General features: G+C 43.3%; 1 protein-coding gene across 1 annotated transcript; it reads left to right on the top strand.

Annotated features, from left to right (window-relative positions):
- Nucleotides 1-675: 675 nt before the first annotated feature.
- LOC126627382 (uncharacterized) lies at nucleotides 676-20,803 on the top strand. The gene is made up of 2 exons (XM_050296855.1): nucleotides 676-838; nucleotides 20,335-20,803. The coding sequence occupies exons 1-2, from the start codon at nucleotides 755-757 to the stop codon at nucleotides 20,710-20,712; spliced, it is 462 nt and encodes a 153-aa protein (XP_050152812.1). The 5' UTR covers nucleotides 676-754; the 3' UTR covers nucleotides 20,713-20,803.
- The last annotated feature ends 6,438 nt before the right edge of the window (nucleotides 20,804-27,241 follow it).

Below are 27,241 nucleotides of genomic sequence, written 5' to 3'. Positions count from 1 at the left end.
CTTTAACCTTGCAGGGCGTTGTCAACCGTTCAGCCGACTTATAAAAAAGGATGTTCCGTTTGTATGGGACGAAGCATGCCACAATGCTTTTGAAAGCATAAAAAAGTATTTGTCAAGTCCACCTATCTTGGGGGCGCCTGTGCCCGGGAAACCACTCATATTGTACATCGCCGCTTAGGAAAGTTCAGTTGGAGCACTCTTGGCGCAAGAGAATGAATCCCAGAAAGAATGAGCGCTCTACTACCTCAGCCGAACCCTCACCGGCGCCGAGTTGAACTACTCCCCAATAGAAAAGATGTGCCTTGCCTTAGTGTTTGCCATCCAGAAACTCAGGCATTACATGCATGCTTACACCATCCACTTGGTTGCTAAAGTTGACCCAGTCAAATACGTCATGTCCAAACCAGTCTTGATAGGGCGACTCGCTAAATGGGCGTTGCTGCTTAACCAATATGAGATCATCTACGTCCCAGCTAAAGCCATAAAGGGACAAGCGTTAGCAGACTTTTTTGCCGATTACCCAATCCCAGCTGATTGGAAAATCTCAGATGACTTGCCTGACGAGGAAGTGTTCTACATCGACATCTTCCCGACATGGACGATGTTCTTTGACGGATCTGCACGAGTAGACGGAGCAGAGGCATGAGTAGTATTCATGTCGCCATAAGGGTAGATATTACCTTATTCCTTTCAACTAAGCGAATTATGCTCCAACAACGTCGCTAAGTACCAAGCACTGATCATCGGACTCCAAATGGCGATCAACATGGGAATCACAACCCTTGAGGTATTTGGAGACTCCAAGCTCATAATCAATCAACTCTTAACTGAATATGAGGTGAGGAAAGATGATCTCATCCCATACTTCTGGCTGGCAACTCAACTGCTACAAGAGTTTGAGACTGTGACACTAGAATATGTGCCAAGAAAAGAAAATCAAATGGCAGACGTTCTTGCCAACCTAGCCTCAAGCATGACATTAGGAGAAGACGAAGTTGCAGACATGCTAGTCTGCCAAAGATGGGTGATCCCCCTCGTCATCGAAATGCTACTGGATGATACAAATGTCATCTCAATACTTCCAGTCGATGTTGAAGAGTGGAGACAACCGCTAATCGATTACTTAGAGCATGGAAAACTTCCAGACGATCCTAGACACCGTTCCGAAATACGTCGACGAGCACATCGCTTCCTCTATTACAAAGAAACACTCTACCGACGCTCTTTCGAATGAGTACTTCTGAGATGCCTAGGTGAGGAAGAAGTTAATCAAGCCATGGAAGAAGCACACTCATGCGTATATGGGGCACATCAATTTGGACCAAAGCTACATTTCCAGATCAAAAGAATGGGTTACTACTAGCCAAGCATGGTGAAGGACTGCCTGGAACATGCCAAAAGGTGCTAAGCCTGCCAATTTCACGCTAACTTCATACACCAACCACCTGAGCCATTACACCCTACAGCTGCTTCATGGCCATTCGATGCATGGGGATTGGACGTCGTAGGACCAATTACTCCGAAGTCATCTGCAGGAGAAGCTTACATCCTAGCTGCAACAAATTACTTCTCCAAGTGGGCTGAAGCCATACCCCTAAGGGAAGTAAAAAAGGAAACTGTCGTTCGTTTCATCAAGGAGCACATCATCCACCGATATGGGGTGCATCGCTACATCATCACTGAAAACGGAAAGTAATTCTCCAACCGACTCGTGGATGAGCTCTGTGAGAAATATAAGTTCAAGCAGCATAAGTCTTCCATGTATCATGTCCCGGCCAACGGTCTTACAGAGGCATTCAACAAAACATTGTGCAATCTCTTAAAGAAGGTAATCGTCCGAACAACGAGAGACTGGCATGAAAGAATAAGCGAAGCACTTTGGGCATATCGGACGACACATAGGACTCCTACCCAAGCTACGCCTTATTCTCTTGTATATGGCGTGGAAGCTGTTCTACTGCTTGAAAGTCAAATCCCCTCACTGAGAATGGCTATACAAGAAGGCTTGACTGATGAGGAGAATGCAAAGTTGTGCCTTCAAGAGTTGGAAGCACTCGACGAAAGAAGGCTCTAAGCTCAACAACACTTGGAATGCTACCAAGCATGGCTATCCAAGGCATTCAACAAGAAGGTCCGCCCAAGGTCTTTCCAAACTGGAGATCTCGTCCTCGCTTTGCGTAGGCCTATCATCACAACTCACAAGACGAAAAGCAAGTTCACATCAAAGTGGGATGAACCATACGTAATACAAGAGGTCTACACCAACGGCGCCTACTTAATCATGGTAGAAGACGGCTTGAAGATTGGCCCTATCAATGGAAGATTCTTGAAGCTCTACTACCCCTAAAAGGCGACAACCAAAGCTCCTGGCCCTCAAGAGCATAAACTGTGTACGGCAAAATCATCATAAAAAAAATGCATTTGAACTATATTATGACTTGATCTCTCCTCAACAGAGGGTACGTAGGCAACTTGAAATGTCAAAACTTCAAGTACAGTCACACTATCTAAAAAAAAAAAACACTTTGAAGAATGAAGAGCAAATTCAAGAATGTAAATACTTTATTTCTTTGAAAGAAGAAGTCGGCTCCAAAAACCATATTACAAAAAAAAAAAAAAAAACAGAAGATACTACTTGAAAACTATGTCCCCAAAACTACGAAGACGATTTTCAAGCAAGCTTTCCAAAGTCTTCAAAGTCTCTGCCTCGGTGGGAGACAAGATGGGCAACTCCATAGTCATGCATTTCTCTTGTTCTAGGCGTGAAATCTCCTCCTGGTACTGAGAAAGTGTAGTTCCCTGCTCTGCGAGAACACTTTCAAGTTGCGATGCTTCGATTACCAACTGCTCTCGCTCTCTCGCCAACGTATCTAGACGCACCTGGACAGAAGATAAAGAAGTCTCTGTAACTTGATAATCTCCCGAAGCAGCTTGCTGAGAAGACTGGACTTGAGCCAGTGACGAGTTTATTGTTGCTAGCTGATGAGCTCTAACATGTGGACTCAACTTCTCTAAGGAAATAGCACGCAAGGAAGAATACTCAGTCGAGGCGGCCATAAGTTCGGCAATCTTGATCTTCAAGGATGAAGAGTCAACGTTAAGGTTGTCAATCATAGAAACAAGCTTCGACAAATCCTCATTGAGCAACGTAAGGTTTTCCAACGGGCACTTAGAAATCCTCTTCTCTATATGGCTCTTGATATCCATTGCCGCACTAAGACTGATGCGATGGATGACTTACTCAGTACCGCTAAGGTTCGGCCCTCTCAAAGAGATCTCAGAGCTAACTGGCAAAGGTGTTGGACGCATGACGGGTTCTTGCATACCTTTACCCACATATGGCAAACTTGGGAAGTTCGACGGATTTGGAACAAGCTCTGCACCAGGCGGATCCCCGATCTCCCTGTCTGTAGGTAGTTCGCCCATAAATAGCATCTCCGTATAGGAATAAACATCTGCAGTTACCAAATCAAAAGAACAAGAAGGCCCAACCTAAAGAAGACAAAGAAAGATGTTAGAAATGAAAGCCAAAATAATGAAAGCATAAGAAATCACAAGAGAAAATGAAGTACATACATCTCTCTCAAATGGCACACGATCATCGAGTAGAGGAGGTCTAAACACTTCTTTCTTCTTATGATGAAAATTGACATCGCTGTCAACCTGAGCATCCTCAAGTGGTCACTTGTTTGAAACTTGTTGACGCTATTGCAAAATAAATCCATCTTCATGCGAGTCAACTTCATCTCCTGCCTCTTCAAAAGCATCCGGATGTCGAGGAGACAAGCATGGGCGTGGAGGAGCTAAAGCTACAAATTTATCTTGTAAGGGAGCCGCACTGGTGCAATCAAGAGCTACCACTTGCATAGGAACCACATGACAGCCCTCTCTCGACATATCATTGCCTGAGTGAGAAGAATTGGTACCACTTGCCATCCCCAAGTTCTTATAATATACCTTTGACCACCAACGAGCATAAACATGGGTCACTGAATTACTCTTGAACTCGTCCTTGGCTAGTAGCGTGATAACAACATTTGTACATGCACGGGTACAAGACTCCCAATGCATATACACGGCTTGCAAGGATGCTGATTGGTTTTTTTCCTTCAGCTTGCCTGGCAAGTTTTGGACAAAACCAAATTGCCTGCTGAAACGGTAGGGACTATATGGCTGAACAATGCATCGGTCTTCTTGCCGCAAAGAAACAAACCCCGAACGAAGACTTATAAGATAAGACAAGTCTGACGAACGGAGATGCGAATTGTCTACGATGCCTCGCCGCACCGAGCCAACTCTCGCTAAGGGGTCCATCCTTAAATCTTCACAACTTTCAAATAGCGCTCGTGCCTGCAAATCATCAAGGCTCTTTGCGGAGAGCACGCCAGAATACTTCGTCATCAAAGGCCTCATCTTGGCTGCAGTCGATGAAGAAGGCCTTGACTTGTCTAGAGCCGTCAAAGAAAAGTGAGTGCCAAAATATTCACCCAACCAACCATACACATAGTGGTAAGAAAGCACCGCAGCACGATCTTCAGTGCTTGTCGAGTTCGAGACAATGCTCAAACCATTGTAAATGTTGGCTAAAACCGGAATAGCAAGGCTAAAAGACTCACCTGCAGCCATCTTGCTAACAATTTTGAAAACTCCAGGACGAACTAAGTTGACGTCGCCTGTCGGGAAAATAAACTTACAAAGCCAACAAGCTAAGAAAGCAGCTAGGTAAGACTCATCCATATGCTCTGATACTATGCCAAGATCTTCAAACGCTCTCAACTCGTCAGAAGAGCAATGCCTGGTTAAGCCAATAACACCGGACGGGTCTGAGTCTCCCTTTGGCCTAGTGGTCTTGTTACGACAACTTTTCTTTGAAGACTTCTTATACCTCATGGCCTCCCAGTACCAAAATCGGATCCATGAGGAAATCTTCACGCCTGATTTACCTTGAGCATCCTGGAAAAGCTTGTGATACGCCCAAAACAAGTAGCGGCAACTCACAGGCAATCCTTGGCTGTTGCAAAGAGAAAGTTCCTCCGCGCTGGGAACGACCTCGTCATAAAACTTACCATGGATCGGCAAGCCTCCTATCCTGTGAAGATCCCACAGTGAAATTGACATCTCCCCTTGCACCGTGTGAAGTGTGTTGGTTGCTGAACACCAATGCTCAAAGAACGCCCGAAGGATAGAAGGATGACGATCATAACTAAACAAAGATGCGTACACAGCGTGGTAAAGGCCCACTTTAGTAAGCACATCTTTAGATCGGCTTAAGACATCTTCAAGCCACTCCCAATAAAACTCATCAAAGATGGCTTTTCCAGTAGTCGACAGGGTACCATTCCAAGCCATGGCTCCGCTGCGAATATGATCACCAAGAAGCTTAAACGAGGCCGGATGATGGTCACGAGCATGGTGCGAATGATTCAAAATAAGAACCCTCAATGTGCATGCCTTTTTCTTCATATTTGGTTGAACAGCGTCTACCATCTCCCAAGATACTTTAGAAGACCACGACTTAATATGCATGGAATTGTCTTTCACGAGAAAAGCAAGCGCCTTAGGACCAGTTAGTGGCGGGTAAAGCTTCAACGTTGTTCCCTCATCTTGTGAATTGCCTTCCTTCGCAAGAATGGTGATGGTGTTGTTCTTAAAACATTTGAAAAATACCATGACCGCAAATCAGCCACAAAACTTGAGCAGCACGACAAAAATGGCAGCTACAAGATGATCCTTCAAGGCATGCTACAGTGGCAAAAGAAACCAAAATGCTACGCAATCGCACTACGCAAACTCGCAGCGATTACGCAAGCAGTTTTTTGCACTGCACGTCGACGTCACCACCAAGAAAGAACTGTGACCAAAAGGCATTACGCAGCGAAGCCCTGCTGCAGGCTCTTGCACAACACCACACGACAGCGCACCACCGAGGGAAAACTGTGGTCAAAAGGCACTACACAGCGAAACCTCGTTGCAGTCTCTTACACAAGCACACCCACGACCTGCTACCACGGCTCTAAAAGCTTCGCGAAGATCCTGGCGTCAAGCTCTGCCTTCTTAAGATTAAAAAATTCCTGACATTACAAACAAAGAAATCCATCAGTGGGGACACACACATTGTGCGTAAAAAAAAAATATATTATGTTATATATATATATAGACATATGTGTGCACGGTTTGGTGATGGGACAAGTGCACAAAATGGAGATGGTGACAAGATGATCAACTTCCACATATATATATAAGGACACAAATGGAGATGATCACGGGACGATCAACTTCCATATATATATATATATATATATATATGGCTTGAAAAGACGCAAATGGTGATGGTGATGGGACAAATATATATATACATATATGCATGGCTCAAAAGATGGAAATGGTATGCACGGCTCAAAAGACATATATATATATATATATATATATATATACACACACATGTGACTTACCAAGTAAAAGCAGCATGAAGGAATTGCAGAGGGCAAAGTACATTATATTACATATATATATGTATGCATGGTGATAAAGCAAACTACAACAGCAGCTTTCTGTATCTATATATATATATATATATATATATATATATATATATATATATATATACACTCAATTGACTCACCAAGTAAAAGCAGCAGTGCAGGATTGCTGGACAATGGTGCAGTGGCGATGCAAGGCAGCAAGCAACGTAGTGGCTGAAACTGTGTAATGAGTGTACAAGCAAAGGAGCAGTCCCATATATATATAATGGTCCCCGAAGAAACAAATGAAATGCAGTGGCTATTCAAAACGCAGGTCCATGACTGTGCCAACTGTGCAAACGACCACCCGTGCCTGGGAAAGAAAACCAAAATGAGAGGTGATGGGATGGTGCACTGTGAAAATATGATTATGTACACATAAAAGAAAGTGCAAGCTATTGTTAGCAAGTCAAAAAAAAAAAAGTGAAAAGGGTGGTGGAGACAAAATGATTGAAAGGAAGAAAGTTTTTCGTTTAAAAAAAAAGGGGGTGAAAGAATAGTGTGCATCAGGCACCATCTAAAAAAAACAAAAAAAAAAGTGAAAAGGGTGGTGGAGACATAATGATTGAAAGGAAGAAAGTTTTCCGTCTAAAAAAAAAAAAAAAAAAGAGTGAAAGAATAGTGTGCATCAGGCACCATCTAAAAAAAAAAAAGTGTGAAAAGGGTAGGGTGGTGGAGACATAATGATTGAAAGGAAGAAAGTTTTCCATCTAAAAAAAGGGAGTAACACATCTTAGTCAGATATACGTTTTACCACAACATACTGAATAAAATAAAGCATGTCCATTGATATCTCTAAGAAATTACAAGTGCATAAAAAAAAAAAGGAGCCTTCACAAATGTCACTTATGTGAAGCCTCAGTACTTGAAGCCTTAGTACTCGGCGGAGCCCTAGAAGAGGGAGGCACTGGAGATGGATTATTCGGAGCCTCAATACTTGGTCGAACTCCAGATGACGAAGGCAAAAGGTGCCTCTGGAATACATCCACAAATCTCCGATTGTCACTTTGAATTCGACCTTCTGAGTCCAGCAACTGATCAAGCTTTCTCTTCATGCTCGTTGAATAATTATTTGCAAGCACATGCAACTCTCTATTCTTGTGCTTGAGCTATCTGATCACTTGATTGAGAGCTGCCACCTTGGCTGTCAATGATTCAACTTGGCGAGTTCGAACAAGTAAGCGTTGACCCATGTTGGAAACAGAGTTCGCACACTGGACATTGAGAGCCTGGGACTCTCGAACAACTAATTCATCGGACCGTCGTGAAAGTATCCTATTATCTTTAGGAGTGATGAGGTTCCTAGCTACAACCGTAGCCGTTGCTGCATCCCTCATTACAGAGTCTTCAACTGTAAGAGGGCCATTAGAAGATGAGAAAGATGGGGGCCATATATTACCTTGACGCGGTGCACCTGTGTCATTGCTGAGACTCAAATCTAAGCAAATGTTAGACGGGTTAGCCATTTCCAAAAAAAAAAAAAAGATGGTAAAAGAAAAGGGTTGAAGTGAGTAAAATCTCAGAAATACAGCAAAGACAATTGTCAAAGGCGGGCAATCTTCAAAGTGTGCATGTTGAATGCAATTGACACCTCTTTAAAAAGAAGAGGCAACACAACCACTTGTTCAAAAAAAAAAAAAAAATTTCGAAGAGACGCCACTCTTCGAATTTCAAAACCTGGATTTTCCTGCGTAAAATCCGTCAACACTTTCAGACGCAGTTTCAGCTTTCGGCTATCACGTGCAACTTTTCCAGAGATCACTGACAAAGTTGAAAACGTGTGGAGTCCATCATACCCACCTACCCGACTTTTGGCCGACAAAGCGTGGGAGACAAGGCCATATTCACCCTGCCACTTGCTGTTGGGAGCTCACCATATAATTCGACCTCCATCCTCTATAGCAAGAGACACATCCAACCCGACTCTTCTTCCTTGCCGAATGCATCTGCGACCAAAACTTAGTTTTCTTCCTCCCTGAAAATACAAACGCCTAACCCTTCTTCCTTGCTAAGAATACATCTCCAACTAAAACCTTTCAACATACTTAGTTTTCTTCCTCCCTGGAAATACCTCTTTAACCAAGTCACACCGGAGCGAAGGTATCTCATATCACTAGAGTTGAGAGCAAGAGTATCTCATAACATGCTTTCTCCCTATCCTTTTCTTTGTCCTCCCTCTTCACTGCAGGACAAGGAGAAAAAGAGCAATCAGCCGGCACTTGGCATTAACCTTCCGACTTGGAACCAACTACCTGGAAACCCCTTCCCTGATTGTTTACCTAGCATCGCTCTCAGGTACTCATCTTCAACCGTTGATGTACTTCCAAGGAAAACACCATATATGCCCGGAAAACAGATGATGCAGGTGAAGATGATACATCGAAGCATGTGGAGACAAGTGTAACAAAATATGTGCTGGTTTATCCATTACTTCTTCAAAAGCAAACGTATCTCATATCATCAGGGTAGAAAGTAAGAGTATCTCATATCATGCAATCTCCCTGTCATTTCCTTTGTCCTCCCTCTTCATTGCAAAGACGAGGATAAAGAAAGCAATATGTCGGAACCTCCACTCGAGCTCCTGGTAAGGAACCAACTGCCTGGAACTCCTTCCCTGATTGCTTACCCAGCACTGCTCTCGAAGTACCCATTATCTCAACATCTTATGCTTCTAGAGAAGATACCACATCTGCCTGGAGAACAGAAGAGGCAAGTGAAAATGATGCATCAAAGCATGTGGAGACAAGCTCAACAAATACATGTGTTGATCATCCGCTACTTCTTCAAACGCAAAAGTATCTCATATCATCGGGTTCGAAAGCAAGGGTATCTTATATCATGCTTTTTCCTATCCTTTCCTTTGCCCTTGCTTTTGCGTGCAGAACAAGGAGAAAGGAAGCAATCAGTCGGAACCTGAAATTAAACGTCCGATCAGGAACTGATTGCCCGGAACCTTTGCCTGGTTGCTTACCTAGCATTACTTTCGAGTACTCATCTTCAACTGTTGACGGATCTCGAATTTCCTCAGCAAATATTTCAAAACAGTTGATATGGTGTTGGCTCTTTACACTGAAGCTGCCAAGCATGGATGAGTGGCTGAAAAGTGATGCTCTGAATGACCATTTAAAGGCAAAAGGTTGCGCACCACTTCGACTAGGCGAAAGAAATAAGCAAAGAAGAACGCAGCACGATGAGCCGGAACAAATCATTATGGCAGAACACCATTCTTGGCAGAACTGCATAATCCAGACGGAGGGGTCTAAGTCAAATCCAAGCCTGCCATCGTTGCTATAATCAAAGAGCTCAAGAAGCTTCAACAACCTTTCGCTGGCACTATCGCCAAAAAGCAAAGTCTCGATAATCCTTAAAGATCAAGTCACCAACTGGAAGAAGAGCCCATCAATCTTGAAGATCATACCGTTGACCAAACTGCTCAGGGTTCATATGAAAATGCTACGAACTTCCTTGATCTTTCAAAGCATGCATGTCCTGAAACTGCTTGTGGTCATGTTTAAGTTCCAGATCAAGCCTCGACGGCCCTTAAAGAAATCACAAGTCCGATTCAAGATCAAGTGGCCACCACCCTTGAATCAAATCCAGTTCAAGATTAAGTCTGTGGAAAGTCCTTTGGAGGAAACCAGAAAACCCTCCAGCCCAGTTCAAGAATAAGCCTGTGGAAAGTCAACAATTGGAGGAAACCAGAAAATCCTCCGAACCAGTTCAAGATCAAAGCTGTGGAAAGTCAACAAGCGCAACAAAATACGTGTCGATTCACCCACTACCAAAGCAAAAGATCATCTACCACATGAAGCTCATTGTGGTCTAATTTCAACCTTTAAGATCAAGCCTCAACGGCCTTTGAAGAAATTTCAAATAAAGTTCAAGATCAAGCCTCAACGGCCCTTGAAGAAATTACCAACCAAGTTCAAGATCAAGCCTCAACGGCTCTTGGATCAACATCTACAGTAAGGGACTTCAAAATGCATCTTCTACACGTGACAAGCACATTTATACGACACGCCTTGAAGTGGGGGCATTTGTAGACATCGAAACTTCGGTGAAATAAATGTTGATCAATAATTAAAATTTCAACGTTCATGTGTCACATAAATTTTACACATAGCATGTGACTAAACGAAAAATCAAAATAAATCGGAAAAGTCATCAAACAGGACACATGTCAACACCTGGCAGAAATGATTTATTTCATCTGATTATTTAAATCCAAAAAAATCAAGTTTTGGAATTCTATAAATAGGAGGCCAAGGCATTCATTTTGGGACACCAATTGATAACCAATTCACCTCACACCAAAACCTTGAAGCTTTGAAACTCCAAAGCTTCCAAGCAAATCCCGAAGGATCAAGAAAGCTCTCTTCATTCTTCGTCAAATCCTCATTCAAAATCAAGCCCCAACGGCCCTTGAAGAACTTCCACTAATTCAAGATCAAGCCCCGATGACCCTTGAAGAAAGTGTTCATCATTCATCATTCGTTCATCCCTAGATCAAGCCCCGACGGCCCTTTGGATCAACGACGTCAACAAATCCGCACAACTGTTTATCCCAAGATCAAGCCCCGACGGCCCTTTGGATCAACAACATCAAATCCACCCATTACAAAGATAGAATCAGAGGCTAAATTTGTAGAAGAGATTGTAACCCCTAAATCATTAATACAAATATTATTTTGTACAAGTGTTCTTGTCTCGTTCATCACAGGAATTTCCGTGTTTACAATGCTTTATAACTCAACTCATTTACTTCAAAATCCCTTGATTGAAGTTAATTATTGTGTATTTAGATTAGTTGGTGAACAATTGCACCATTGTGTAATTGAGGACTTATTCATTAAACACACTATTAAACACAAACCATTTATTTCTTACATAGGATACAGTACCACACTTGTGAAACATGTCATCCAGTCTTCATCTTATTTATTTAATACATTGCGAGGCAGTTACTCTTGTTTCTTCTCCACAAGTGTTATTATTACCTCTGCAAAAAAATTGGACAAGAAAGTTAGAAACTTAGAACATAAACGCAGAATTTTTTTAGCGTTGTATCTTTTTTTTTCCTTATGAAACCATAGGATTGTTTGTCTAAGCATGTCATTGTAATTGGGATTAAAATCTTAATTATGTAGTCTAAACTACCCTAATGTGAATAAATGAAACGTAATTGTGACTCAGTGTGTGAATGGTGCATATATATGTATGACATTTAACCTTATTTTGCATGCATCTTCAGTCACTGTCACAGTCGCTACCGCTGTCGCTACCGCTGTCGCTACCATTTTGGTAGCTAGTCTTGCATTTGGTCTTGAACATTTTCCCTGCCTTCTTGTGCTTTCCAGTCCTTCCATGGCAAGCCATACCGTAAGATGCTTGGTGGTGACTGCCATTCTGAGCATGCCCACTGAGATAGCCATGGGTTTGAGTCACAGAGCAAGGACTCTCACCGTACGCTTGACCATACGACTGACCAGGTCTGGCCGTATTGGTCTCAAGGTAGTATGACTCCTGGGTTTCGCTATAGCACTCAGTCTGCGGTTTTGGCATGGTTTAGTTGTGATTGTATGCATGGGTTTGGCCATACTGAGGAGTCTGGCTATGGGGTTTGCCATACTGATGAGTATGGCCGACACTATTGCCATGGCCGCCATACCGGTGTCCATGGTGACTCTCTTCGTGCTCAAAATCATAAGAGTTTTCAGAACACTTTTGCTGGCACAGTTCATTAGCAGGTATGTAGCACTGCATTGAGGCCATGGCAAGTCAGATAGAAGGAGGTTTCTTACTTCGTACTTAGCTTTGTGGATTGCTTGGTGCTTCAAGCCAGTGTGGTCTTGCCCCTTATATAGCCAACAACCAGGGGGTTTTCGGCATTGTCCATTGGTGGATGGGATACCTTTTGCTTTGAATCTGCTGCTTTCAGAAACAATAGCTAGAACTAGGTTAGGACTGCTTTTTGCTTCCTTTCCCTTCAAAAGAATTTGTCCTCCATTGATTGAAAATAATATGGAGGGAATCAAACCCACTATAGATATATGAATTTTACTCCAGCTGTCTGTGGGTAACACCAGACGTCGATGCCTTGCGAGTCCTATATCCGTTCATGTCAAAATTGCCGATTCATCCGCCTTGTGAGTCTTATATCCGTCCATGATCAGAGTTACCAATGTGCACTGTTCTAAAAATTCCTGCCTAGATGTTAGGCGGCTGACCATTGCTCAATTAATGCTTAGGCGTTTGAAAATTAAGAAATGGCTCCTAGACCTGTTGAGTTGTCCAACCAATCCTGCCTAAGCATCCGCCTTGTTTGTGACTCACTTAAATAGAAAATAGATAATTTTCATTTTGCATTTTATTTTTTTTTCAAATAAATTGTAAGAAACTTGCTGAATACTTAAATGTGCACACATTATATGCTTGTTCCCTATGTTTTCATTATGTTCCAATACTTCATAATACATATGTCATTCTATTTTGTAGTTTACAATGAAATTATATATATTTTAAGTATAAACAGACATTTATTTACACGAAATATAATGTAGACGCCCATTTAGACCCTGCCTAGCCACCTAGGCACTGAGCCCTAGCCTGCCCTCCAACTAACGCCTAACATCTTTTAGAACCTTGCCAATGTGTCATGAGCAACTGGTTGTAACATATCTCTAACTCATAAGGATGCATAAATATGGAAAAGCAATCAAATTTGCTTCACGATGAATGTGAAAGACTTGATGGATTTAAAAAGTTTCCATTAATTCGAACAAATTTGTCCTTGGCATATTGGAGAGAATTGACACACAAACAAAAGAAGAAGCAGAAGAAAATGGAGTTTGGAATAAGATAGTTACCAATCCTTTTGGCGATTGATCAGAATGGAAATATATCAGGCAGCAACCAGATATAGGAGATTGAAGTACTTCAATAATTTAATAGAAAAGTACATGACTAGTTGGTGTATAGAGGCACTTAATCACTACTTAGTGGGAGGAGATCTTATGTTCGACTCACTTGAATACGAGAATGATATATGTCTATAATAAGTATGATACTAAATTATAGCTCAATGTGTTTTGTTATGGGTGAGTGAACGACCTATAGTCAAAATAACTTTGCAAATAACTTATATCGTTTGTCAAAAAAAAAAATTCTGTAGACATTGAAATTTCGATGAAATAAATGTTGATCAATAATTAAAATTTCAACGTTCATGTGTCACATAAATTTTACACATAGCATGTGACTCAACGAAAAATCGAGTATCATCAGAAAAGTAATCAAACAGGACATGTGTCAACACTTGGCAGAAATGATTTATTTCATCTGATTATTTAAATCCAGAAATCAAGTTTTGGAATTCTATAAATAGGAAGCCAAGGCATTCATTTTGGGGACACCAATTCATAACCAATTCACCTCACACTAAAACCTTGAAGCTTTGAAACTCCAAAGCTCCCAAGAAAATCCCGAAGGATCAAGAAAGCTCTCTCTTCGTTCTTCATCAAATCCTCATTCAAGATCAAGCCCCCAACAGCCCTTGAAGAACTTCCACCAAATCCCCCTTCAAGATCAAGCCCCAACGGCCCTTGAAGGACTTCCTCCTTCAAGATCAATCCCCAACAACCCCTGAAGAACTTCCATAATTCAAGATCAAGCCCCAACGACCCCATTGAAGAAAGCGTTCATTGTTCATCACCTGTTCATCCTAAGATCAAGCCTCAAAGGCCCTTGGATCAACAGCACAATCCACAAATCTACACATTACGAAGATCGAATTAGAGGCTAAATTTGTAGAAGAGATTGTAACCCAGAGATTGTAACCCCTAAATCATTAATACAAATATTATTCTGTACACATGTTCTTGTCTCGTTTATTGCAGGAATTTTCGTGTTTACAAATTTGGCACGCCCGGTGGGATATTCTCTACCTCTCATCTCTATCTTTGAATCCGCAAAAAGCACAAATGGCATCAAAGAAGGCTTAAGTTGTTCTCGCTACCAATGCGAGGAACAAGAGCATCATCACCACATGTGGTGTCACTTCAGGCGTCACAACTCGAAGCAAGGCAAAAGCTCTTTCTACCGCCTCTTCCACCCCCACATCAACTCCGTCGAAGGAATAAGAGCACCCGAGGCACGAACCTGTGATCACCCTGGCCTCGCTAAGGGAGCCAAGGGAGGAAAGCCCAAGGAAGTACTCTGGTTCCATTCTTTCCGATGCCGACTCAAGCGGCAGCTCAGCCATGCAAGTCATGACCACTAGAGCGACTTTAATCGATGAGCAGCTGGCTTATATGAATGAAGCGATCGCAACACTAACACGGACTGTGGAAGAAAAAGACTCATAAATCGCTGCACTCGATGAGCAGCTGGCTTATATGAATTGGAGGCGCAGCATGACGAGAAACCCGACCTAAAGGGTAATCTATTAAAGAGAGGAGCTGGCGAAGAAGATGAGCCTCCGGTGGAGAAAGTCAATGTGAAGCTGGAGAAAGACCAAGCAGCGGCACTCATGGGATCTCTTTCTATCCAACAGCTATAGGAGATGATCGCCAGCACCATCAAGGTGCAGAACGAAGGAAGCTCACATGACTCCGTACTATACTCAAAGCCTTACTCCAAGAAGATTGATGCTTTGAAGATGCCGAGGGGTTATCAGCCGCCAAAATTCGTACAGCTCGATGGAAAGGGAAACCCAAAACAACATGTCGCCCATTTCATTGAAACCTGCAACAATGTTGGGACAGAGGGAGACTACCTCAACAAGCAGTTCATGCGCTCGCTGAAAGGTAACGCAGTTGACTGGTACACTGACCTCGAACCTGAGTCCATCAACAGTTGGGATCAGCTAGAAATGGAATTCCTCAACTGCTTCTACAGCATGTGTCGCACCGTAAGCATGTTGGAGTTGACCAGTAACTATTGTCGACTACATCAATAGATGGCGTTTGTTAAGTCTGGATTGCAAAAATCAACTTTCTGAAACCTCCGCCATTGAGATGTGCGTTCAAGGTATGCACTGGGGGTTACATTACATCCTTCAAGGCATAAAACCAAGAACGTTCGAGGAGCTGGCAACTCGTTCCCATGACATGAAGCTAAGTATTGCCAATCATAGAAAGAAAGAGTTGATCACCGACTTCAAGAAGGATAAGGTGTTCTCCCCAAATGTAGACAAAACTAGGAAGAAGCCCTCAAAGGAAGCGTTCACCATCAACACTGCGCCTATTAAGACCTCCTTCGCGCCTATCAAGATCTCCTCCAAAACCAAAGCAAAGGAGATAAAGAGAGGTGAGCCTCCTCGCACCCAGGACAAGTACAAAAGCACCTTGATGGAATTGACGCAGAAGGCGTACCCTTTTCCTGACTCAGACATGGATACAATGTTAGATGACTTGCTGAAAAAGAAGGTGATCGAGTTACCAGAATGCAAGCGCTCTGAAGAGATGAGTCACGTAAACAATCCGAGGTACTGCAAGTACCATCGTATCGTGAGCCATCCTGTTGGCAAGTGCTTCGTCATCAAAGAACTTATCATGAAGCTAGCGCAACAAGGGCAAATCGAGCTCGACCTTGAAGACACGGCAGTAACACATACTACTACAATTGCGTTTAGATCATTCGATCCTGTACCTCTTCAAGAAACACTTGACCATTCCCGCCAATGCTCAAGTTGCAAGGCACATTCTGCACAAACATCACCGGGGGCAAGTGACCAAGATGCACATACCGATGATAAAAAAGGATAGACATTGGTGACCTACAAAAAAAACAAGGAAACCAAAACCACAAGCCACAAGGCCAAAAGTGGAACAAGTGAGGAAGCACCATCGCCGCAACAGTAGGAAGCCCAAAAGAAACGTAAAAGCTGCTAAACCAACGTATGCTGGGGAACCTATGAAGCAAGAGCCACGCATTCCTGTCTCTTTGCACGAGTACTTCCTGAATGACTTCTTCCAACAGTGCACTATCGCAGCATGTCACATAGTCGAAGTAGAAATGGAAGAACCTTCAAAAGGCAAAGCCATCGCCATTGAGGGAGAAATTACCCTCACACCCAAAGAAGGCATGCCGATACACTTTAGCATCGAGGAAGTGCTAAGATTGCCAAAAAAGATACGAAGAGCACTAGCAGCGGTCTTGGAAAGTTCCAATGACCACGAAGCGCAAGAAAGCAAAGATGAAGGCTTGAAACTTTGACCACATGAATGCGCTACATGTTGTGCCACCTATGATGCAATCAACTTCACTGATGAAGATTTACTACTGGGTCAAAGCCTCACAAACCATTCACCGAAGCCGAATCACATTTCGCAAACGCTAAGTTCTACATGGATGAAGACATAGTGCCTGAAGCTCTTCCAAAAGAGATCAAATCCACGGCAAAGCAACACCTAAAAAGCAGGAATGGCAAACCATGCCCAAGAAGCAAGAAGGAGAAGCCATGTTGTCTTCAAGCAAGAACGATGATGAGCTTCCTAAACTTGTAACAACCAAAGGGAGTAAGGCACCCTCAAATGGACCAAACACACCCGTCTTTCGATACATCCCGATGTCAAGAAGAAAGAATGGTCAATCTCGGTTCGAAACTGGAGCAAGCAAAGCTGATTCATAGCGGCACAGGGATAATGTACAGTTGCTCAAGACAAATGCAGTTTTGCCTTTGACACAGCTAGGCGATGCTAAGGTTGCAAAACTACCACAAGGCTTCATAAAAGCTCTACCAAGGAGGGTGGAACCAAGCTTTCTCCCAACCAAGAGGACCGAAGAAGGTTTTGATCCAAACGCCTACAAACTCATGTCGAAAGCTGGGTACGACTTTGCTTCTTCTTCGAATCCTGGAGAGAAGGTTTCAAACACCATCAACAATAAAGAACGTGACCTCACCGAGACTCAAAAGAAGTTGAAGATGCATGGTTATGGAGTTGACAACAACAAAGTTGGACTTGGCTTCACACCAAATGCACCCGTGAAGATTTTAAGCAAAGCGAAAAATGCTAGCACTCAACACATTAACGTGAGCATTGAACAAGATCAAAATGAACCTAAATCCGCTCCTCAGACATCAGTCTTTGATAGGATGAATCGTTCAAAGCCTAGAAGTTTGGTATTTAATCGCATTGGTGGTTAAAACCGAACCTCCGTCTTCAAGAGGCTTAACATGCCAACATCCTGAAGCTCTATTTTTGAAAGGTTGTCAAAGTCTAAGAAGCGAAGCAACATGGCTAGCTCTCATCCTCATCGGTCAGCTTTGGAAAGACTTGAAGACAACAAGAAACTTTCTAGAAATAGGGAGACAGCGTCAAAGGAAGAAAAGCTCGACGGGCTAGTAGAAAAAGGCGATATTTGAAGCTCAATTCCTTCAAGGATGAAGCGCCTACCAATCTTGGAGGTTAACACAAATGGACCATTGAAAGTGAGAAGGAGCACCATCATCCACACTAGACAATCTTCATGCCAACAAGCCCAAGAAAACGGCATTGAAGGGGAGGTCCAAGACATATTCTCCGTCACAATCCAAGAAGACAAAAAAGATGAAATCCCTAAGGAAGACGTCACTTCCGGCTCTTTTGACTCAAAGTCTCCACCTCGATCGTTGTGGGCATGCTCTAAGTCAAGCGAAGTTGAAGGATGGACTCATGTCGCTCCAAAGAAATTACACACAAAGCCTATGTTGCATTCACAAAATCACCAGTCTGAAAGGGGGCAGGAAACCATTGTTAATACACTTTTAAGCTTAGATGAAGCTGAGATTGTCAACATGATCGAAGCTGATTTAATTCAAGAGGTCATGGACTCATGATGGAACTTAAATGTTGCCCAAAAAAAATCAGGGCAACTCCGCACTTGCATAGAGTTTCGTAACTCAAAACAATACAACGCCTGAAAGGACGGCACTGAAGAGGAAGTCCAAGACGTCTTCCACATCACAATCCAAGAAGGCAAAGAAGACAAAATCCCAGAGGAAGACGTCACTGCCGTACCACTACAACTTGAGGATGGGGGGCAAGCCACAGTTGATGATCTTAAGGAGCTCAACTTTGGCACAAAAGAAGAACCGAAGCCTATCTTTGTAAGTGCGCTGCTAAGCACAAACGAGATAGAGGAGTATTACCAACTGCTATCAGAGTACAAAGACGTCTTTGCTTGGACCAACAAGGAAATGCCTGGCCTTGACCTTGTCATCACTGTACATCACCTTGCAGTCAAGCCTGGAACGCGACCGATAAAGCAAACCCAAAGGCGTTATCAATTCCAGCTCATTCCGTAAATCGAGGTCAAGATTGACAAGCTAATCGAAGTAGGCTTTATTCAAAAGGTGCAATACCTCAAGTGGATCTCTAACATTGTCATTGTCCTTAAGAAATCTGGACAAATACGTGTTTGCGTAGACTTTCGGGACCTCAACGACGCTTGCCCGAAGGACTTCCTCTTGCCAATCATCGAAATCATGGTGAATGCAACCACTGGCCACGAGACACTGTCATTCATGGACGGCTCTTCTGGATACAATCAAATTCGCATGTCTTTCGAAGACGAGGAACTAACAGCCTTCCGCACCCCAAAAGGTATCTACTGCTACAAGGTCATGCCCTTTGGTCTAAAGAACGTTGGAGCTATATATCTACGCGCAATGCAGAAAATCTTCACTGGCATGCTACACACAAAAATGTAGAATGTTATGTAGACGATCTAGTGGTTAAGACAAAGAAAAGATCAGATCACTTGAAGAATTTACGAATAGTGTTCGAAAGGCTGCGAAAATACAACCTCAAGATGAACCCGTTAAAGTGTGCATTTGGTGTCACATCTGGAAAGTTCCTTGGCTTCATTGTCAGGCACCGTGGCATTAAAGTGGACCAATCAAAGATCAAGGCCATTCAAAACATGCCTGAGCCAAGAAACCTGCACGAGCTGAAAAATCTATAAGGATGACTAGCCTTCATCAGACGCTTCATCTCCAACCTTGCAGGGCGTTGTCAATCGTTCAGTCGACTTATGAAGAAGGATGTTCCGTTCGTATGGGATAAAGCATGCCACAATGCTTTTGAAAGCATAAAAAAGTATTTATCAAGTCCACCTGTTCTGAGGGCGTCTGTACCAAGGAAACAACTCATATTGTACATTGTTGCTCATGAAAGTTCAGTTTGAGCACTCTTGGCACAAGAGAATGAATCCCAGAAAGAAGGAGCGCTCTACTACCTCAGTCGAACTCTCACTAGCGTCGAGTTAAACTACTCCCCAATAGAAAAGATGTGCCTTGCCTTGGTGTTCGCCATCCAGAAACTCAGGCATTACATGCATGCTTACACCATCCACTTGGTTGCTAAAGCTGACCCGGTCAAATACGTCATGTCTAAACCAGTTTTGACAGGGCGACTCGCTAAATGGGCATTGCTTCTTAACCAGTATGAGATCATCTATGTCCCAGCTAAAGCCGTCAAGGGATAAGCATTGGTAGACTTTCTTGCCAATCACCCATTCCCAGTTGATTGGAAAATCTCAGACGACTTACCTGACGAGGAGGTGTTCTACATCAACATCTTCCCGACATGGACGGTGTTCTTCGACGGATCTGCATGAGCAGACGGAGCAAGAGCAGGAGTAGTATTCATGTCGCCACAAAGGCAGATATTACCTTATTCCTTTCAACCAAGCGAATTTATGCTCCAACAACATCGCTGAGTACTAAGCACTCATCATCGGGCTCCAAATGACGATCAATATGAGAATCACAACCCTTGAGGTATTTGGCGACTCCAAGCTCATAATTAATCAACTCTTAACTAAATATGAGGTAAGGAAAGATGATCTCGTCCCATACTTCCGGTTGGCAACTCAACTGCTACAAGAGTTTGAGACTGTGACACTAGAACATGTACCAAGAAAAGAAAATCAAATGGTAGATGCTCTCGCCAACCTAGCCTCAAGCATGACACTAGGAGAAGACGAAGCTGCAGACGTGCCAGTTTGCCAAAGATGGGTGATCCCGCTCGTCACCGAAATGCTACTGGATGATACAAATGTCATCTCAGTACTTCCAGTCGATGTTGAAGAGTGGAGACAACCGCTGATCGACTACTTGGAGCATGGAAAACTTCCAGATGATCCTAGACATCACTCTGAAATACATCGACAAGCAGCTTGCTTCCTTTACTATAAAGAAACACTGTAACTACGCTCTTTCGAATGAGTACTTCTGAGATGCCTAGGTGAGGAAGAAGTCAATCAAGCCATGGAAGAAGCACACTTAGGCGTATGCGGGGCGTATCAGTCTTGACCAAAGCTACATTTCCAGCTCAAAAGAATGGGTTACTACTGGCCAAGCATGGTGAAGGACTGCCTGGAATATGCAAAAAGGTGCCAAGCCTACAAATTCCACGCCAACTTCATACATCAACCGCTTGAACCATTACACCCTATAGCTGCTTCATAGCCATTCGATGTATGGGGATTGGACGTCGTAGGACCAATTACTCCAAAGTCATATGCAGGAGAAGCTTACATCCTAGCTGCAACAAATTACTTCTCTAAGTGGGCTGAAGCCATACCCCTAAAGGAAGTAAAGAAGGAAAATGTCGTCTGTTTCATCAAGGAGCATATCATCCACCGATATGGTGTACCTCGCTACATTATCACTGACAATGGAAAACAGTTCTCCAACCGACTCGTGGATGAGCTCTGTGAGAAATACAAGTTCAAGCAGCATAAGTCTTCCATGTATCACGCTCCGGCCAACGGTCTTGCAGCAGCATTCAACAAAACATTGTGCAACCTCCTAAAGAAGGTGATCGGCCGAACAAAGAGAGATTGGCACGAAAAAATAAGCGAAGCACTTTGGGCACATAGGACGACACATAGGACTTCTACCCAAGCTATGCCTTTTTCTCTCGTATAGGCGTGTAAGCTGTTCTACCACTCGAAAGTCAAATCCCCTCACTAAGAATGGCTATACAAGAAGGCTTGACTGATAAAAAGAATGCAAAGTTACGCCTTTAAGAGCTGGAAGCGCTGGATGAGAGAAGGCTTGAAGCTCAACAACATTTGGAATGCTACCAGGCACGGCTATCCAAGGCATTCAACAAGAAGGTTCGCCCAAGGTATTTCCAAACTGGGGACCTCATCCTCGCATTGCGTAGGCCTATCGTCATAACTCACAAGACAAAAAGCAAGTTCACATCAAAGTGGGATGGACCATATGTAATACAAGAGGTCTACACCAACGACGCCTACTTAATTGTGGCAGAAGACGGCTTGAAGATCGGCCCCATCAATGGCAGATTCTTGAAGCGCTACTACCCCTAAAACAAACACTGTACTCCTGGTCCGCGAGAACATAAACTGCGTACGGCACAAAAAAATGCATTTGAACTACGTTATGACTTGATCCCTCCTCAACCGAGGGTACGTAAGTAACTTGAAACGTCAAAACTTCAAGTACAGTCACACCATCTAAAAAAAACACTTTGAAGAATGAACATCAAATTCAAGAATGTAAATACTTTATTTCTTTAAAAGAAGGAGTCGGCTCCAAAGCTTGATTACAAGAAAAAAACAGAAGATACTACTTGAAAACTATGTCCTTAAAACTACGAAGGTGATCTTCAAGCTAGCCTTCCAAAGTCTTCACAGTCTCTACCTCGGTGGAAAACAAGATGGGCAACTCCATAGTCATGCCTTTCTCTCGTTCTAGGCGTGAAATCTCCTCTTGGTATTGAGAAAGTGTGGTTCCCTGCTTCGCGAGAACACTTTCAAGTTGCGATGCTTCGATTACCAACTGCTCTCATTCTCGCACCAACGCATCTAGACGCATCTGGACAGAAGTTGAAGAAGTTTATGTAACATGATAATCTCCCGAAGCAGCTTGCTGAGAAGACCGGACTTAAGCTAGTGACAAGTTTATTGTTGCTAGCTGATGAGCTCTAACATCTGGACTCAACTTCTCCAAGGAAATACCATATAAGGAAGAATACTCAGTCGAGGTGGCCATAAGTTCGTCAATCTTAATCTTCAAAGATGAAGAATCAACATTAAGGTTGTCAATCGCAGAAACAAGCTTAGACAAATGCTCCTTGAGCAACGTAAGGTCTTCCAACAGGCACTTAGAAATCCTCTCCTCAATATGGCTCTTGAAATCCATTGTCGCACTAAGAGTGATGCGATGGATGAGTTGCTCGGTACCACTAAGGTTCGGCCCTCTCAAAGAGATCTCAGAGCTAGTTGGCAAATGTGTTGGACATATGACTGGATCTTGCATACCTCCGCCTACACATGGCAAACTCAGGAAGTTCGACGGATTTGGAACAAGCTCTGCACCAAGCAGGTCCCTGATCTCCCTGTCTGTAGGTAGGTTGCCTCCAAATAGCATCTCCGTATAAGAATAAACATTTGCAGTTGCCAAATCAAAAAGACAAGAAGGCCAACCTAAAGAAGACAAAGAAAGATGTTAGAAACGAAAGCCAAAACGGTGAAAGAAAAAGAAATCACGAGAGGAAGGGAAATACATACATCTCTCTTAAATGGCATACGGTCCTCGAATTGTGGAGGCCTGAACACTTCTTTCTTCTTATGACAAAAATTGACATCGCTGTCAACCTGAGCACCCTCAAGTGGTCGCTTGTTTGAAACTTGTTGACGCTATTACAAAATAAATCCATCTTCGTGCAAATCAACTTCATCTCCCGCCTCTTCAGAAGCATCCGGATGTCGAGGAGACAAGCATGGGCATTGAGGTGCTAAAGCTACAGGTCTATCTTGCAAGGGAGCCGCACTCGCGCAATCAAGAGGTACCGGTTGCATAGGTTCCACATGACAACCCTCTCTCGACATATCATTGCCTGGGTGAGAAAAATTGGTACCACTTGCCATCCCCAAGTTCTTATAATGTACCTTTGACCACCAACGTACGTAAACACGGGTCGCTGAATTACTCTTGAACTCATCCTTGGCTGGCAACGTGATAATAGCATTTGTAGGTGCACAGGTACAAGACTCTCAATGCATATACACGGCTTACAAGGATGCCAACTGGTTTTTTTCCTTCAGCTTGCTTGGCATGTTTTGGACAAAACCAAATTACCTACTAAAACGGTGGGGACTATATGGCTAAACAATGCATCGGTCTTCTTGCCACAAAGAAACATACCCCGAGCGAAGACTTATAAGATAAGACAAGTCTGAGAAGTGAAGATGCGAATCATCTACGATGCTTCGTCGTACCGAGCCAACTCTTGCTAAGGGGTCCATCCTCAAACCTTCATAACTTTTAAACAGCGCTCGAGCCTGTAAATCATCAAAGCTCTTCGCGAAGAGCACGCCAGAATACTTCGTCATCAAAGACCCCAGCTTGGCTGTAGTCGATGAAGAAGGCCTTGATTTGTCTAGAGTCAACAAAGAAAAATGAGTGCCAAAGTATTCACCCAACCAACCATACACATAGTGGTAAGGAAGCACCGCAGCATGATCTTCAATGTTTGCCGAGTTCGAAACAATGCTTAAGCCATTGTAAATGTTGGCTAAGACCGGAATAGCAAGGCTAAAAGACTCACATGCAGCCATCTTGCTAGCAACTTTGAAAACTTTAGGACGAACTAAGTTGACGTTGCCTGTTGGGAAAACAAACTTACAAAGCCAACAAGCTAAGAAAGCAGCTAGGTAAGACTCATCCACATGCTCTGATGCTATGCCAAGATCCTCAAACGCTCTCAACTCGTCAGAAGAGCGGCGCCTGGTTAAGCCAAATACACCGGACGGGTCTGAGTCTCCCTTTGGCCTAGTGGTCTTGTTATGACCACTTTTCTTCAAAGACTTTTTATACCTCATGGCCTCCTAGTACCAAAATCGGATCCATGAGGAAATCTTCACGCCTGATTCACCTTGAGCATCTTGGAAAAGCTTGTGATACGCCCAAAACAAACAGTGGCAACTCATAGGCAATCCTCGGCTATTGCAAAGAGAAAATTCCTCCGCGCTGGGAACGACCTCGTTATAAAACTTACCTTGGATAGGCAAGCCTCTTATCCTGTGAATATCCCAAAGTGAAATTGACATCTCCCCTTACGCCGTGTGAAGTGTGTTGGTCGCTGAACACCAATGCTCAAAGAATGCATGAAGGACGGAAGAATGACGATCATAACTAAACAAAGATACGTACAAAGTGTGGTAAAGGCCCATGTTAGTAAGCACATCTTTAGATCGGCTTATGACATCTTCAATCCACTCCCAATAAAACTCATTAAAGACGGTTTCTCCAATAGTCGACAGGGTACCATTCCAAGCTATGGCTCCACTGCGGATGTGATCACCAAAAAGCTTAAACGAGGCTGGATGATTGTCACGAGCATGGTGTGAAGGATTCAAACTAAGAACCCTCGATGTGCATGCTTTTTTCTTCGTATTAGGTTGAACAGAGTCTACCACCTCCCAAGATACTTCAGAAGACCACGACTTAATATGCATGGAGTTGTCTTTCGCGAGAAGAGAAAGCGCCTTAGGACCAGTCAGTGGCGCGTAAAGCGTCAACGTTGTTCCCTTATCTTGCGAATCGCCTTCCTTCACAAGAATGGTGATGGTGTTGTTCTTAAAACACTTGAAAAATACCATGACGCAAAAAAAATCAGCCACAAAACTTGAGCAACACGACAAAGAGGGCAGCTACAAAGTGGTCATTCAAGGCACGCTACACTGGCAAAGAAAACCAAAATGCTACGCAATCGCACTACGCAACCTCGTAGCGGTTACGCAAGCAGTTTCTTGCACTGCATGGCAACATCACCACCAAGGGGAGAACTGTGACCAAAAGGCATTACGCAGCGAAGCCCCGCTGCAGGCTCTTGCACAGCACCACACGGCAGCACACCACTGAAGGAAAACTGTGATAAAAAGGCACTACACAACGAAACCCTGTTGCAGTCTCTGGCATAAGCACTAGGTAACCTGCTCACTCCACCACCAACTACCACGTCTCTGAAAGCTTCATGAGAGTCTCGGCATCATGCTTTGCCTTTTTAAAATTAAAGATTCCTGGCATTACAACAAAGAAATCCATCAGTGGGACATACACATTGCGCATAAAAAAAATAGGCACACTATATTTTATATGTATATATGCGCACGATGATGAGACAATCACCTTATATATATACATATATATATATATATATATATATAAACGGTGATGGGACAATCACCATATATATACATGCATATCAAAGTCGTCCCTGACATAAAGCAAATAAACCTCACGGCGTAAAGGCTTCAAAGGTTGAGCACAAAGTTTGTTTCTTCCTTCACCGCAACCTTCAAACTTGCACTCCCAGCCACTCTTCTTGTCCAGCATTGAGTTCAGCAGGCAACAGACGCGAAGAGCACATTGCAGTGAAGAAACAGCACGCGCAGTCGTGATTGCAGTCAGCAGCAACATAGGATTGCAGGATAAGGCAGTCGAGATGCAAGGCAACAAGCAAAGCAGTGGTTGTGCAGTGATGGTTCGATCCCATACATGTACATTATATGGATATATATAGAAAAAAAAACCTGTAGAGGTAAAAGAAGTGCGGTGACTGAGCAAACAGCAATCCGCATGCAGTGAAGGATGTAATAAGGTAGTTGTGCGAATAGCAATCCGCATGCACTGAAGGATGTAATAAGGTATATGTGCAAACAACAATCCGCATGTAATGAGGAATATGATAAGGTGACTGTGCAAGTCTGCATGCGAAGAAGAATGCAGGTCCTCGACTGTGTAAATAGTAACCCACATGTAGAAAAGGATGCAGAGAAGAGTGAAGTGCGGTGACTGTGCAAATAACAGTGAATGTGCAAACGACCACTCGTGCCTGGGAAAGAAAACCAAAATGAGAGGTGATGGGATGGTGCACTGGGAAAATATGATTATGCACGGCACAATGAGAGGTGATGGGATGGCGCACTTGGAAAATATGATTATGCATGCCACTATCCTAAAAAAAAACAAAAGTACGTCTATTGATATCTCTGAGAAATTACAAGTTCAAAAAAGAGGGGGACTTCACAAAGGTTGCTCGCGTGAAGCCTCAGTACTCGGCAAAATCCTAGAAGAAGAAGGCACTAAAGATTAATCATGTGGCGCCTCAATACTTGGTCGAATGCCAGATAGTGAAGGCAAAAGGTGCCTTTGGAAGAAAGCCACAAACTTTTGATGGTCGCTTTGAATCCGACCTTCAGATTCTTGCAAATGATCAAGCTTTCTCTTCATGCTCGTCGAATAATCATTTGCAAGCATGCGCAACTCTCGATTCTCGCGCTTGAGACGTTTGATCTCTCGTCCAAGGCTTTCAACCTCGGCCATCAATGATTTAATTGGCGAGTTCGAGCAAGTAGACGTTGGCCCATGTTGGACACAGAGCCCGCGTACTGAACACTGAAAGCCAGGGAGTCTTGGACAGCCAACTCATCGGACCGCCTTGAAAGCAACCTATTATCTTTAAGAGTGAGGAGGTTCCTAGCTACAACCGTAGTCATTGTTGCATCCCTCATCATAGAGTCTTCAACTGTAAGAGAGCTATTAGAAGATAAGAAGGACGGGGGCCATATATTACCCTGTCGCGGCGCACCTGTGTCATTGCTGAGACTCAAATCTAAGCAAATGTTAGATAAGTAAGCCATTTTCAAAAATGTTAAAAGAAAAAGGTTGGATAGAGTAAAAGCTCAGAAATACACCAGAG

Source organism: Malus sylvestris, chromosome 6 (genome assembly GCF_916048215.2).
Source record: "Malus sylvestris chromosome 6, drMalSylv7.2, whole genome shotgun sequence".
In the NCBI taxonomy this organism is placed as follows: domain Eukaryota; kingdom Viridiplantae; phylum Streptophyta; class Magnoliopsida; order Rosales; family Rosaceae; genus Malus; species Malus sylvestris.
Note: the sequence above shows the minus strand (reverse complement) of the source record. Positions and strands in the feature narration are given on the sequence as shown.

What these genes read in the sequence shown, in the direction of transcription:
- LOC126627382 (XM_050296855.1), top strand. Translation starts at nt 755, where the DNA reads ATGGCGATCAACATGGGAATCACAACCCTTGAGGTATTTGGAGACTCC. An exon ending in AACTCTTAACTGAATATGAG is followed by an intron (nt 839 to 20,334) that starts GTGAGGAAAGAT and finishes ACTAAATATGAG; the next exon opens with GTAAGGAAAGATGATCTCGT.